Below are 15,179 nucleotides of genomic sequence, written 5' to 3' on the forward strand. Positions count from 1 at the left end.
TTTGTGAGCTGAAGAACAACAAAAACAGAGCGGAAAAATTCTCGCAGTATGTTCAGTTTGTTGGCGCAGCCGTACAGACTTTATTTCTTTCCCCTGCAGGTATTTCACGTTGTGGGGACGTTTCAGAGAGCCGGGAAGGAAAAACTGTGGAGAAGAAGCCACAGAGGATATTTCCTGCACGGCTATAGCTCGGTTGCACGCTCAGGGCCCATCTTAAACATGAACCATGCGCGCTGGAAACTCTGATTCAACGCGCCGCGAGCGTTAATGCAAAAAACACAGCCTGCAGAGGCGACGGCGCTCCAGCTCGCCGCCTCGCGTTGTTTACCGGCCTGTCGGAAAACCTGCTAATCCGCATGGCAAAGGTGGCCAACGCTTTTAGAGTGAGCGCGAGAAGGAGACACAGCACAAACAACTCGCACAAGGTTTTTCAATAGTAAACATTATTTAATAAACAGGTGATAGAAATCAGGGCATCTCAAGCTGAAATATGTTTTATTTTCCCCGCGATTATCAACAAAAGATATTATAAATAACCCCCCCCCGCACACACACAAACCCTGTTATATTGTACCATGATTACACCCTTAATGAGAAACACTTATGCTCTTGACTTGGATGTTGGAGGCAAATCACCGGATGATCTGAATTAGAAGGTAAGTTTCAACCTGCGGAGCATCTATTAGTGCATAGAAAAATAAAACTTGTGGCCAAAATAAAGATGTAAATAGATGCACACGAGGGGGAAACTTATCTGGCCAGTGTGAAAGGGGGGTTCCTTCCTTTCTCTCTCCTCAAGTGTAAAACCAGCAGGAGTGGAGACCCACACCAGAATACGTATGAGCTACATAGCGCAGAAAGCCCAAAAAAAAGGAAAAGAAAAGAAGAATTCTGCCTTAAATAAACAAGGCCCCTTGTCTTCCTTTTCCAGTCATATTTGGGTGGCCTTTACTGACAAACACGTGCATGACATTTTCTTTTCTTTTTTTTTTTAAATATTGCACAGCAGTGACGTCACAGTGTCTTGCCACGCAAGTCGAGATGCGCTTGGAGGTTTTTCCGCCAGTCGGTTTCCTTCATCGTCTAAATGCCGTTCTTCACAAGTTCATGGACTCCGTCCTCGTCGATGATGAGCGTCGGGCGAAAGTCTCGTCCCCCCACCAGCTCCTCGAGGCCCTGCACAGACACAATGAGCGAGGGACTGATTCAGGCTGACAGACAGACGGTGGGGGGGAATAAATCCTCCTTTTTCAAACTCCTTACCTCTCCCCCGTAGGACACCAGCGGCGAGATCTCACATTTGATTGGCAAGTCCGTTCCGTCCTTCAGGCTGCGTCGGGAACGGAGCAAATCCGGGGAGGGTCCAAAGAAAATAAGAAGAAAAGAAAAAAAAAAGTGAGCGATGGGCTCAGAGAGCGGCTGGAGCTGCTCGTGAGAAGAGCTCGACGGGGAGCGAATAAGGGCTTCGTCATTCCCAAAGACAACTAGTGATTAGTCAGCAGACCCGCAACACAAGCCCTTCCGGAAGGAGGCGGACGACTGATGGATAATGGTGCAGCAGGACTTTGCGATCACATTATTCCCATCAGCCGATGGTTTGTTTTCAGAATCGGGACACTGAAAACCTTCTGAGCGGCCGATGGTGGAAGAAGCTGAAGGTTTCGGCAGGAGAGGCGCACCTTGGAGGAGCTGGAAAGACATTCATGGAAGCCATGAATGTTGCTGAAACACATTCCCATTCCAAGCTAAATGAATAAATTCAGGAAAGCAGGTGGATTTGGCCGACGAAGCAAGCAGTGGAAGGCCGGCCCTCAGGGTGGTCGCCTGCCGCAGAGCTGCCGCCGACTGCCTTTACCCAGCATGCAAGCGCAGAGTGCGCATTAGTAGTAACCGTCCAAGGAGGAAAGTGAAACTGTCAGCAGGTTATTACGGCTGCACATCATCCGACCCCGGGACGCAGGGCCTACGCGACGCTGTCAGAACTCCATCCGCGCCTCCATTTCTTTCAGCCGCAGCGGCTGAGGAGAGAGACAGGAGGAACCGGCGACAGACTGGCACGAGGGAGGGAGCAGAGAGTGCCAGGGCGGCTCAGAGGGAATTTAACATTGTGTTAACACGTCGGAGCGTGGGAGAGGAGGAGAGGAAGGAGGGAAGGTAGAGAGAAAGCCGAGACCTCGCCACCCTGCATGGGAAAAGCTGCAGGAGCGATAATAATTACTTTGGTTTGCCATCATCTGAGACGCTGCTTGCTGCTCCGTCTCTGGAAACATTGCACGGGACGCACGGGCGCAAGACCAAGCATGAGAGGAGAGGGAGTGAGAGGGAGTGAGAGGGAGTGAGAGGGAATGAGAGGGAATGAGAGGGAATGTCAGGCAAAAGGAATTTTACGTGTAATAAAAAAAAAAGAAGAATAAAAAGAATATATAAATCACAAATACACCAAAAATGGAAATCCCTTAAAAAAAAAAAAAAAAGTTTTGTAACGGATGCTGTCAATGTCAGTGCGTGCGTGTGTGTGTGTGTGTGTGTGTGTGTGTGTGTGTGTGTGTGTGTTTTCTGATCAGGCGCAGAGCGGTCACCTGGGGATGGCTGGCACCCGTCGGCCGTTCTCGTCGATGAAGTGTCCGCCTGCGTTGAGCACCCAGCGGTGGTGGAGGGAGGTGAGGGCGTGTCTCGCCGTGGTGGGCGTGTCCTTCCCATCCTGCCTGTCGGCATTCTTCAGGGGCGAGAACTCATCTTCGCGCAGGACCTCGTACACGACAAACTTCCTTTTGGGACACAATGCGACAAAATACAGCTATTTTATGACTTGCTAACTATTAATATAATTTCTTCAAGTTTGGCGGGCCGGATTAAAAAGCTCAACGGGCCGCTGATGGCCCCCGGGCCGTAGTTTGCTCACGCCTGCACGACACTCGGACGTACGACCAAGGAAGCTTGAAGGAAGCAGGACATTTCCTGGTCGTTCCGTCACTTCAGGAATCCGTTCGTGAGACGTAAGGTTCTATTACCAGTGGCGTGACTCAGAAGCTGATGTCACGCAGCTGCCGGAGGAGGTGGAACTGCTTAACACCTCGTAAAACTCCATCAAGGTCTGCGTTTTGAGTGTGCCGGAGCGGAGCGCAGCTCGGCACTGGGCGAGAGCTGCTGGGATGGAGATCAGCGATGTAAAAAAAAAAAAGTAAAAAAAAAAAAAGTAGGAGGCTGGTGGAAGCATAGAAGGACAGATCAGGGACTAGTCAGACCCCCCCTAACCCCAGAGCCAGGAACATTCAGTATCCAGCCATTTCTTGGAAGAATTAAAAAAAAAAAAAAAAAAAAGAAACGTTTGAACTGCAGCCCAAGCACTCTAAAGATGGATTTAGTAGCGGCTTAAGAGAAGCAGGATAAATCTCAACGTGGAAAGCGAGATGTTTTTCGGGAGTCGGAAACTTCAGTCTGATGCTTTGCAGCGCTGCCGTGAGAAATGACTCCACCGGTACTCACTTGGAAAACTGAAAGATGTCAAAGACAAACTTTTCCATCTTGATCCCGTTGGGTTTGTCGGGACTGATGAGTTGACCCTTGGCGTCCACGTAGGGGATCTTCTTCTGGGCCACGTGGTGCTGGAGCTGTGGCTCATACTTGCTGTTAAACGCGGAGAAACAACATCAGCGGACGGTCGAACCTCTTCTTTTGGTTGTGGTTCAACGGTCGGAGGCTCCCAAGTGAAAAGCGCGCGTGTCCGTCTTACTGTACAACATCTCTGAGGAAGGAGAAGCTGAAGAAGTGGTTGGCCACGTTCCCTGCGTTGAACATGAGCCGGCCGTCGGGGCTCCGCTTCTGGGCCGTGGCCAGCGTGATCTCGCTGTACTCCACCACCTGGTAGCAGCCGTCCACCTTGCAGACCACGCCCACAGCCTCCGTTGGGTTGGTTTTCTCCACCACCTGCGAGACAGGAGCACCACCCTCTTCCTCTCACTTGTAGGTAGCAAACACATGGCCAGAACTAAACAATTAAGACGCCGCACAGGAAATTACATCAAAAAAAAAAATAAAAAGTTACACATGCACAATTTCCAACTGCTCCTCTTCAGACCTCGACTAAAGCTTTGGCTAATGACAAAGGGGTGGAATAAAATCCACATTACGCAGCCAGCAGGTTAAAAAGTCCACCGAGGGTGAAACAACCCTCTCCCCATCTGCTGGTGGCTAATGACAGAGCGCAGTCCTGATGAGGGGGTTGGTGGACGAGCTGCGGTGAGGCACTTGGGTTGGGGTGGTGATGGGATGGGGGAGGTGAAGCCACATGAACTGCAGCGGCGCTGCATGAACTGCAGCGACTCTGCTCTGATCCCTTCATGTCAGTCCGAAGCCACCAGGGCCTGAACTGCACATGCCATTTCATTATGTGCACACATATAGTATGCTGCTTTGCCTAACAATGTTGCAAGAAATTATTTCTACTGTTAAGAGACTTTTTGCTGTTGGTTTATGAGAGTGAAGACCCCAAATGTAACTCTGCCTTTTCCTGACAGGTGATATTTTGCCAGGCCGTGGAAAACTGAATTAAAAAAAAACAAATACTGAGTTGAACAATTATTTAGTTTAGACACTTTCTGTTCTCAATTTTCTTTTGCCAATAATATTTGTTGCGAGGTTTGACGTCTGAATTATTGTTTCATGGGCTGTAGTTAGTAGTTGCTGCTTTTCCAACTTTATAGTTCACAGAAAAAATAAGAATCAGCTGCCCAATAAACATCAAGGATTGGAAAACGTGCCGTATACCTCCACCTAGCGGTAGAAGACGCGCAGTGCACGCATCCCCAAGAAAACTACCAGAGTAGACGGACAACAAACCACACCTAAAAGGCCAGGCAGACACACACTGTAAAGGTAAGACTCGACATCCTGGAACCTTTGGTGCTTCCTGGAGTTCAAACAGACCTGGATAATCCACCACCATGTTTACCACTCTGCACTAGCGGCTTTGCTGCACCCCATAAATTGTTGATTTTTCTTATTTTTGTCCATCTGTGTGTTAATGTACCCATGCTGCAGCTGGTTTACCGATTTATTTTTCTTTCTTTTAAATATATGCAAATCTAAATTGAGCCCGCTGTAAGTAAAACATTTATACCTTTCTTTTAATTAGCCACTGGCTATCGCTCATCTACAGATTGTAACCGACCTTGGCTCCACAGTCGGCCTCCTTCTCCACACAGAAACCAACAAAGACGGGGTCGGCCACTTTGACCAGGATGTTGTCAACGCAGTACACATGGATGAACTCGATCCCCCGCCGCTCCAGGTCGTCCATGATACCCTGATTCCCCAGTGCTCTGTAAAGACCCCCATTGCCATCTAAAGCAGAGCAGTAAAAAAAAAAAAAGCCATTTGAACATATACGCTTAAACCAAAACAAACACAATAAAAGAACCCAAAGAGCCAAAAAAAAAAAAAGCTTGAAAACCCAAGCGGCCTCACCAGGTGCCATGGAGAGCTTCCCTTTGCTCTCCAGGATGATCTTGCCGTTGTAATCCATGGCCGGAAGCATTCCCTGCTGAAAGAAGACGATGTTCTTCTTGTCCAAGCCAAAGTTGTCATGTCGTGAGAAGAAGTCCTTGGTGGCCTCCATCGTCCTGCCGCTGGTCATGATGTACCTGAAGGCAACACAGGAGTTGGTTTCCTCTTTGCAAATTCATCTTAAACAACCTTTGCTGGAAAACCTGCTCTCAGAGATAATTGTTGAAGTGATTAAAGTGAGTACATTTACTATCTGAAGTGAAGACAATAACAAAAAATGAATACCTCATACTGACAACAATAATACTATTGATTAACAAATGTCCAACTTCCTTACAGTAACAGACCTGCTGTCGACCCCAACATAAAATTTGATGGTTGTTAAATCTTATCTGCACGGTCATATATCAGTATGGAGCACTAACATTTACAATGCTCCTTGTCTCACGTTCCAAAGCCTTTGGTCCGCCCTATGACTTATCCATTTACAGCAACAACTTCCTTTGGTGCAGTGACAGGAGCCTTTGAAACATCAGGCAATCCAACAGTATATAAAGTGAAGGACGTGTCAGATGATGCAATCTTCTACACGTGAAGCTGTGCTTCAGGGGACAGGCAATTGAACGTCTTACCAGGGAATACAGCACTTGGGTTTTTGCTCCTTTTCAGCCAGCTGTTGCAGCTTCAATATGCGTTCAGCCTGGATCTGAAAGAGGGTCTTGTGAGACGGCAGCCCCACGTCGTACATGCCTTTGGGATAAGAGACCCCCAGCCTGGTTCCCTGGCCCCCCGCCAGCAGCAGGACGGCCACTTTATTCTGAGCGATGCACTCCAGACCTGGAAAAGCACAGAGCAGTTCAAAAACTGGAAGAAAGTTTGTTTTTTTTTTTAATAGAAAACAATATTGCTTCTGAAATTACATTTAAAAAAATAAAATTACAAAAACACAGATGAGCTCACTTAATAAGAGCATTTGTTACATCAATGCTAAAAAGTCTATGGCTACTAACAGAACTACAGTGATCCGGGAGCACTATGGTAGTTCATGGGTTTTCCCCATTCATCTTATGTAAACTGCTGCTGCCAAGTGACTCGATACACAAACACATGACAAAAACTGCATTTTTTCCAGTAAATACCAAAGTGCAAAACCAGGAGCTTGGGATGGCTGGCAACCCACCCAAACTCTGGGGAAGTTTCTCCCTCTCTCTGACACACACGCCCCACACCCAAGCAAGATTTGGTAGCAACAGAACAGTGTGACCTCACACATGAGGGTCAAGCCGTGATGCTGTTTTACGTCAGGCCTAAATCGAAAGCAGATGTGTCCTGGTGCCTGTTCTCTCCGTCATCCTCCCATCAGGGGAAGTAAGAGTGCAGATTTAGGGGGAAAAAAAAACTCACTAAGTGGTCAGACCCCCACTGCAATGGGCTGAGGAGCGGGAGAGATTGCGTAAAGTATAAGGAATAACAAGCTCAGTTACTCACATGTGAAATTGACACAAGATGGGATTCCTTATGAGAGTATAGACAACCACACAGCGAACACAGAGAGCACTCCCAACCACTGATCAGTGTTTACTTTTCTTGAGCTGTTACATAAGCTCTGGGTTTGTTTTTGTTTTTTTGTTTAAATCAGTAGTGGTTGTTTTAATCGGGCCAAAAATCCTCACAAATCGCTATCACTTGGTGAAACCTGAGCTCTCTCAGCAACATCAAAGCGTCTGTGTCATCTCGTGACATTTTAATCCTTTTGTTAAGGCTTCCCGGAAACATTCCAGGGAATCTTCTCTCTGTCTTAGCAGTGGGCCATCGCGGCATATTTAAGGTGTTCATTAATCCTTAACTGCTGTGTTCAAGAGCTTCTGCTGGGTTTATGCCCCGTTTTTATTCCACAGTAATACAGAAACTGTCTTCTGAGTTCATAACAAGCAACTGTGCGCTTCTGCTTCCCCGCAGTCAAAAACCATAAACACATTCAGGATTACATTTGGTTTTGGTTTACTTTGCCAATGTTCTAGAATGTGATTGAGAAACATTTCACAAGCAAGGCAGCGACTGTCTTAAAGGACCCCACCTAAACGCTCCCAGGCTTTGAGGCAATCCCTGTCCTTGGTCACACTCCCCAGTACGTCCCGAGGCACTGGCTCCATGCGAGTGTCCATCTTCTCCTGCTTGCTGCAGCTGGTTGTCTCCATGGCGCTCTTGAAGAAACCGTTGATCTCCTGAAAGTCCATACCCTCCATGTCGAGGATCAAGCTGTTCTGCTCTGTGGGGCTCAGCTCAGGCCAGAACTGCAGGAGGTGAGCCTGGTCGGCCTCAGCCAACCTTTTGGCCAGTTCACCGATTCTTGGGTCCATGTTGAGAAGTTTCACTTTCGAACACTGCCACACAGTAACAGAAGAAAATGAAATCATTTACAGACTGGACATGAAGGCATGTCACTTCTCATGGCAAATCAGCAGAACAAACGAACAAAAAACATTTGAAATAACAAATATAGTTTGATATGCATAACCACTAAGGGTAACCACCTAACCACTTTAGGGTCTATTGGACTGACGTAATAATCCAATTTAGTGCTCGTCAAACTCGCATAACTGGTCATAGAACACAACAGTCAACATACCACTTACATGCCAGGGTGGAGTTCAATACGCTAGTTGTTCTTATACTGATACGCCTACAATTAAAAAAAAAAAAAAAAAAAAAAAACGGCACTGGTTTTGAGTGTTCTGGTGAGAATTAAAAAAAAATATCCTGAGATATGAGCGTGAAGTTAGTAGCTGTTAGCCTTGTTAAGACTTCTGTTTGAATGGGTCCACTGATACAGCGTGTTGAAGCTGAAGCTCCGCATCAGGACGCTGTTAACATGCTCTGCCAGTAACTTAAAAAATATATATATATGTCTCCCTAAATAAACGGTGTGATGAAGCCCTGCAGGTCAGACTCTCAAGTGTTGGCTCCGTTAGACTGTATGGACGCTTGCGTTGACAGGAGCAGCACGGCGAGTGACAGCACCGTAGCATCATGCTAGCAGCTAAACGGCTAAGAAACAGATAGCTGTGACAAAGTATGAGGTACCGTTTAAATAATTATAATAATAATAATAAAAAAAAAAAAAACACAAAACAAAACACTTGAGTCTTACCTCTGTGATGTGTTCTCCGTTTGTTAGGACCGCAGTAGTGGTGAACACTGGACAAAGTGGGACGCCTCCCACTGGGAAACGCTGCCCGGTCTACACCTCTTGTAGCGTCACGTTTGACGTGGCAGTTGCACCCATAGATATCTATGGTTGCACCGGCCACGGAAGAGGGCGCGCTGATGCGTTCGTTTACGCCTCGTAAATTTAATTAACTATATTACACATTTCCTCTATTTTCTTTCGCCACTTATCCTGCACTCAGGTTCGTGTCATTCACAAATCTTTCTTGTTTTAAGTTGGAAAGTTAAAAAACAAAACAAAAAACGTTCCAACCTTCTTCTTTTTTTAAACTTTCCAACAAATAAAAACTTGAGTTCAATGTATTTATTTAGACCCCGTTAATTAAATGTGTCTAAGTGGATTTTAGTTTAGTTTTTACGAAAATTGCTATTGCTTATTTTGACTTTTTGCATATCTTGCTTTGATAATTTGCAATATGCGCTGCGTTGGAATAATTTCGTATTTTTTATTTTATTTTATTTTTTATTTTTTATTCCATATTAACCGGTGGGTGTCTATAGTGGAAGAAGAGTATGGGAGGGTATACAAGGATTTCTTTCAATAAATGTTAAACAGGAAAGAAAATAAAAGTCAGTGGCTACAGCCCCCATGGTTATATTGAATACTTATATTTTAGATGTCTGGTGCCAGCAGAATTTTAAGAGAGCACATATAAATGTGCATGTGTACTCTGGACAACAATATAAACCAATGAATCCATGCCGAATAAAGTAGAAAGACATTTGTGTCATTCACACAAAACACACAACCCTTGCTCAACAAAGAGAGGATTAGAGCCGTTTTGTTTATGTTTTAATATGTGACACTTTTAAAGAGGACATGACAAAATGGCTATCAGGTTGAAGAAGATTGTAATTAGTTTAAGCGGAAGTTTAAAGTCACTTAAAACACTATATGTCCAACTCTTTTTGGTTATACCCTTTCACTGGCCTATAATGGATACGTAAAATCAGACGCGCAACAGTATCTTTCAAGTTTTAGACCCAGCCACAAGGGGGAGACACACGATCGCTAGAGAGGCGGAAGTAGTTCTCAGTTAGCAGGCGGTTTTGTTTTGGTCCCTGTCCTAGCTAAACTAGAGGCGTTTTTCATCTGTGTTTCCTGTGAATAGTGTCTTCCTGTGACTGTAGAGGGACATGAAGAAGTTTTTCGATGACATTAAGAAGGACATTAAATTCAAATCCGCGGGACCTGGGAAGACGCTAACAGAAGACACCAGGTGAAAAGAAGACTTTTATCGAAGCTTGGCAGGAAACCGTTAGCCGCACAGATAGCTGTGACAGAATTGAATGAGCTGTCAAGTATTATGGCTTAACGTTAGCTCATAACCATTATGGTAAACCAACTCCTTTTAGCAGGCAAGGGTAACTCTTTCGACGCTTTCTATGTCGGCTACTTTGCACTGTGTACTCTTATGTTATGTTATGTAATGTAATCCATACATACTCAGCCAGTGGGGTGACTCTAATTTCAGTCACAGTACAGAGTTACATTAATCTCTAAACGAGTTTACTAGCCCATGTTCTCCAAATGCAGGTTAAGTAGACTGGCTGGACGCGGACGTCTGCCTGGGAAGTAGCCTAGCTGTCTAGCCTTTTACACTAGTTTCCTGTCAGGTTTAAGTGAACTTATCCAGGTACGAATAACAGTGCCCAACGTCGCGACCTCCGTAGTTTATTTGCCGCTGTACTGATGCAGTGCGAAGCCCGAAAGAGCGGCGGCGCAGAGCAGCTCCGGCACCAGGAATCATCGTCATGGGCCCAGCGAGGGAGCCCAGCGGGCCGGAGCCGCAGCCCTGGCCCGGGTTGATCAGCGGCAGCGGCCAAAGGTCCACACCTCCCAGGACGCCATTAGAAACCAAGGTGGGAGCAGCAAGCATAAACTGTGCTGTGTATGTGTGTGTGCGGTTTAATGGCTGGGTTGCTGTCTGTTGTGTCCACAGTTAAAGACTGTAATCTGTGTTGAAGCTACATGCCCGCATAATAATTTGTGTAATCCTCGATCCTTGTGTTGTTACTTCCACAGTGCTGCTTTTGTGAAATGGTTGGTCGTTGTAATTGTATTTATTTCATAATTTTTATCATTATTTTTTTTTTTTATGAATGTTCCTCTTTCCTTGTAGTAAAACGAGAGCTGGAGGCTGAGGCCGTTGCATTGGCAGAGAGTGAAAAGGCAGTCGCAGAGGTTCGTAATAAACTCTATTGGATCTTCCTTAGATCCAGCCATCAGTCCTTGTATTATTTTTTTTTATGTTTGGGTAACCTTTCTAGGGATCTCAAGTGCTTCCCCGATCTCAAGAGTTTTCCTGCCTGTCAGTGTCCGGTGTGTATTTCACCTGTCCGCTGACCGGAGCCTCTTTGACAAAGAGCGACAGGGAGGCAAGCATCAAAGAAGCCATTTTCATGGTAGGTCTGCACACGTGTTGTCATCTTATTAGCTAATATGGAAGTTTTCCATGATTTCCTAGTAACACAGCCCCTTAATCTGGAAATGAATCTAGAGTGTTCTCGAGTGTGATGTTAATACAACTTGCACTGTGTTGTTCCTGGCAGCGGTTTGAGGAGGATGAAGTGGAGGCCTCCGTGATGATGGTGCACACTTTCAACAAAGACAGAGAGAAAGTGAAAGCCGCCGTAGACATCATAAGCAAGTAAGACGCCTGGTACCGTGGCAAATCTTAAGGTTGTCATCCAGCAGAGACTGACTGTGAACTTGAGTTCAATTCTTTTGTTATTCTTACAAATTCCCACGTCTTCCACTTGTTCTGTCAACAGGTATGTTGACAATATCTGTAAGAATCCAACAGAAGAGAAATACAGGAAGATTAAACTCAGCAACAAGGTGTTCCAGGTGTGCTTACCCAGCGATGTTTAAAAGTATCATATTTGTTACACAAGTGGAATGATTTTCTTTAACTCCTATTTTTTCATGCAATTCAGGAGAAGGTGCGCCCGGTGGAGGGCACTCGAGAGTTTCTTCAGGCCCTAGGTTTCACCAGCATCATGCTTCCTGTAGAGGGCCAAGGTAAATGCTGATGAAGCAGCATTTCAGCCAGCTGCATGTTGCCAGACCCGAGACATCTCTCAAGATGGCCAGCCGGGCCTTTGCTCATTAAAGTTGTTGTTTTTGTCGTGGGAGCAGATGAAGAAGAAGAGTTCCTGGTGTTAACAGAGCACAGTGCCGATGCTCTGGAGTTGATGAAGGAGAGGAGAGATCGTCTCCAAAGAGGAGAGCCGGTCAGAGCACAGCTGGACAGACAGCCGCAGGCGTTCAGGGCATCGGCCAACGCCCAACACTTTGAGCTGCCACCTGAGTTCTACAACCTGACGGCGGAGGAGCTGAAGAAGGAGCAACAACAGAGGTACATGAAGTGAACCAACAACTTTTGCATGTGGCACCATGTACTTACATTGCCAATGCACGTTTCTAAAAACTCATCCACTAGCGACCTGATGCCTCAGCAATGTAAGACCTGTACAACACAGCGTACTACACAACTCATCGTCACGTTTTGGGTCCTGTAAGACCTCCAGCCACACAGTTGCAGCACAACCCTCAGCATTTGTCACAACGTCAAATGGGCTTGGAACACATCGTCACCCCTCACAGACAACTGCGGAGACTGTTGCAGGTGTTTGTCCACCGGGACATCAAACAGCTGTGACCTTTGTGTGTTTCTCCCAGGGCTGATTTAGTGGAGAAGAACACAATGATGCGCACGAAGGCCATGAGGGAGAGAGAGGAGCAGAGGGAGAGGAGAAAATACAACTACACCCTGCTGAGGATCAGACTGCCCGATGGGAACCTGCTGCAAGGTTAAGAACGTCCTCTCAACATGGAGAAACAAGTGAGGGTGGACGTGGAACTGATTTGTGCGTGTATGTGATTCAAGGTGTCTTTTATGCGTGGGATCGACTGCCGGTGCTCTTTGGGTTTGTTCGGGAATCGTTGGTGGATGGCTGGCAGCCCTTTGAGCTCATCGCTCCCGGAGGTCAGAAACTCCATGAGTCTGAGGACGTGGCGCTCGCCGAGAGTAACCTGGTGGGTTGGATCAACTCTTTCGCCCTGGTGTAGACAAAGCAAAGCATTTTTAATAGGGACAACGGCGGCACAGTATTATACAATATGTCCTGAAGTACTACCATCAGGAATTTTGAAAACTTTCAAGGCTTGCCTTGTTTTCTGAAAACATTCATGTGCACAAACACAAAAATGTGTAAAAAAAAAAAAAAAAAAACCCGTTCACCACCAGGACACTGAAGTCCATGCATTTGAGCCATTTACACACCAGTATTTGCAGCCTGACTTGAGGTTGTTGTTTTTTTTTGGTCACCAGGTCCCTGCAGCTCTACTCACCTTTGCCTGGGACGCAGCTGTGCAGGCGGACATCGCTGCAGCAGGCGGAAAGAGTCCCACCCTCCTCAAACCAGAGCTGCTAGAAAGCATTCGGACCATGAGCTGAGCACCCAGTCGGAGCGTGGAGACCCCCGCCTACCCACACTTGCCCCTGCTAACGTTTGTACCTCCCCTAATGGCACTACGGCTGGCGTGAAGTTGTCCCTGTAAAAAAACAAAAAACAAAAAAAAGATTGCAAACAAGTTTATTTTTCACAAATTCTGTAAAACGGTTCAGTAGCAGTGACAAGCTGGGTGGGGGCAGCTTCATCCTGCGCACAGCGTCCTCCCCTCTTGTCCACACAAGGGCCATGCCAGGTTTTTTTTTTTTGAAGGAAATGACAAGTGTAATTTTCTGTTGCACCCCGAGTGATTATTAATACCGTGTAGTTAACGGACAGCAGCATCCACGGTGTGTGCTGCTCCCTGCAGTCTTAACAGTCCAGTTGTGTTGCACGTTTGCGGCATGTTGAGAGATCTCGCTTTAACTGTGTCAGCACATTGGTGCGCCTCAATAGCAGGGCGACGCCTCCGATTCCTCAGTCAGTCAGAGAATACAAACGTGATGTAGCCTCGTGAATCTGTTCATTTTTCCGCAGCAGATGGCTTCTGTCTTTTTATTAAAGGGAGACTTGTAATTTCATCCATAGTCAGTGTGTCAACTATTACAATGAGACAGAGATTTAAGCAACCTCTGAGGCCTGGGTTCACATTTTCTTTGCATCATATTGTTTGCATCATCTGTCTTGATCATCCAGTTTGGTCTTTTTCCCTTTTTGGCCAATATAAGCATTTAAAAAAAAAACTGTCACAGTACAATTTTGCACACTTAGACGTTAAATGTATTTTTCAGCCTCATCTGGACTTGGGGATAGTCTTCTAATAATAGCCCTGAATTTTCTTCAAATTCAGCTTGTTTTTCACTGCTTATTGATAAAAAGCTCCCCTAAAACAGAACAGGAAACTATAGAAGCTGCTGAGTCATTGTCTCTGTGCACTGGTTGTATCTGAGATTTTAAAAGTCATTTAAATTCTCAATTTGATTTGCCTTCTCTGGCTTTAAACAATGTCTGTTTCTGCAAACTGGTGTAATGGGGTGTGGTAGGAGTCTGCTGCAACCGCCTAGACCTGCTCTCAAGTGCAGTTGCACCCCCATGTGAAGATTAAAATCTGAGATGATTATTTGTCGAGGAGTCATGACTTTGCACTGAATATGAAATGACAAGAATCCCACAAAACTTTTGCTCTGCGCTGGTCTTAGATCATTTATGTTGCTACAACTTCCTGCAAATTCATATAATAATTTGTGTTTCTGTTGTTGAATGTGGCAGTGGTCATGTCAGGTCAGCTTTAATGAAAAGTTGTGTTTTGACATCATGCCTGATGGGATAAAACAGTTTCTGTAAAGGCCTGAGGCCCCTTTTTTTTTCTTCTTAACACTAACTGAGTAATTACTTATTATTTGACTCTGGTCTTGCTGTACACAACTCCAGGTAAGTTCATAGATGCATTTCAGTTTGAGCTGAACAGACTACCTCTAATTATCTTGACCACATTCAAAGCAAGTTTCACACAAATGATCTTGACCGTCCTTAAAACTATTTTGGTTTGAATTGAATATAAGTATGTGGTCCTGTTCATTTTCAGGACACTTCACTAACGCTCATCTGCTCTTTGCCCAGCTTCACTCGCAGGTATTCAACTGCAGTGAGTGAAGTTGAGGGAAAAGTTGTCAAAATGTTGTTGCTGTTAATCCTCCCTATGAATAAAGTGGCTTCCAGTGCATCTCAACAGAAGACAAATGTGGCTCCAGTCTGTATGAATCGGTCAGCATCACCTGACCTCCCTTGTGTTTAGATATTACGTTTTCTAAAGCTGATGCATTGAATCAAAACCACATTTTAGTGTGACAAATGAAAGCCCCTTCAAATCCTCTAAGTGGTATTTTCCTTTCGAGGATCAAGGTGCGCTTGGCAACTGATACCCCAAACACATTTGTTAAACTAAAGGGTTAAATACCTGCTGAGGAATAATGAGAAGACAGTAAAAG

General features: G+C 45.6%; 2 protein-coding genes across 4 annotated transcripts; one reads left to right on the forward strand and one right to left on the reverse strand.

The window, feature by feature from the left end:
- Positions 1–426: 426 nt before the first annotated feature.
- uap1 (UDP-N-acetylglucosamine pyrophosphorylase 1) lies at positions 427–8,792 on the reverse strand. 2 transcript variants are annotated; one of them, XM_076039659.1, is made up of 11 exons: positions 8,646–8,792; positions 7,583–7,879; positions 6,138–6,342; positions 5,467–5,642; positions 5,171–5,343; positions 3,734–3,927; positions 3,487–3,627; positions 2,580–2,768; positions 2,219–2,260; positions 1,264–1,330; positions 427–1,176 (listed from the first exon to the last, which is right to left on the reverse strand). In XM_076039659.1, coding segments are annotated over exons 1-11 (1,578 nt in total). In that variant the 5' UTR covers positions 8,647–8,792; the 3' UTR covers positions 427–1,083. The 2 variants fall into 2 exon arrangements, with proteins under 2 accessions (XP_075895774.1, XP_075895775.1); XM_076039660.1 differs by lacking the exon at positions 2,219–2,260.
- A 975-nt stretch (positions 8,793–9,767) lies between these two features.
- Positions 9,768–14,048, forward strand: ubxn6 (UBX domain protein 6). 2 transcript variants are annotated; one of them, XM_076039467.1, is made up of 11 exons: positions 9,768–9,953; positions 10,433–10,596; positions 10,857–10,918; positions 11,005–11,139; positions 11,287–11,384; positions 11,509–11,584; positions 11,674–11,758; positions 11,876–12,095; positions 12,419–12,549; positions 12,627–12,775; positions 13,071–14,048. In XM_076039467.1, the coding sequence occupies exons 1-11, from the start codon at positions 9,871–9,873 to the stop codon at positions 13,194–13,196; spliced, it is 1,329 nt and encodes a 442-aa protein (XP_075895582.1). In that variant the 5' UTR covers positions 9,768–9,870; the 3' UTR covers positions 13,197–14,048. The 2 variants fall into 2 exon arrangements, with proteins under 2 accessions (XP_075895582.1, XP_075895583.1); XM_076039468.1 differs by having other exon boundaries at positions 9,769–9,953; positions 10,857–10,922; positions 11,015–11,139.
- Positions 14,049–15,179: the final 1,131 nt, after the last annotated feature.

This window comes from Nelusetta ayraudi, unplaced genomic scaffold (genome assembly GCF_046127955.1).
Source record: "Nelusetta ayraudi isolate G7.1 ecotype Tasmania unplaced genomic scaffold, CSIRO-AGI_Nayr_v1 ptg000059l, whole genome shotgun sequence".
NCBI classification, from domain to species: domain Eukaryota; kingdom Metazoa; phylum Chordata; class Actinopteri; order Tetraodontiformes; family Monacanthidae; genus Nelusetta; species Nelusetta ayraudi.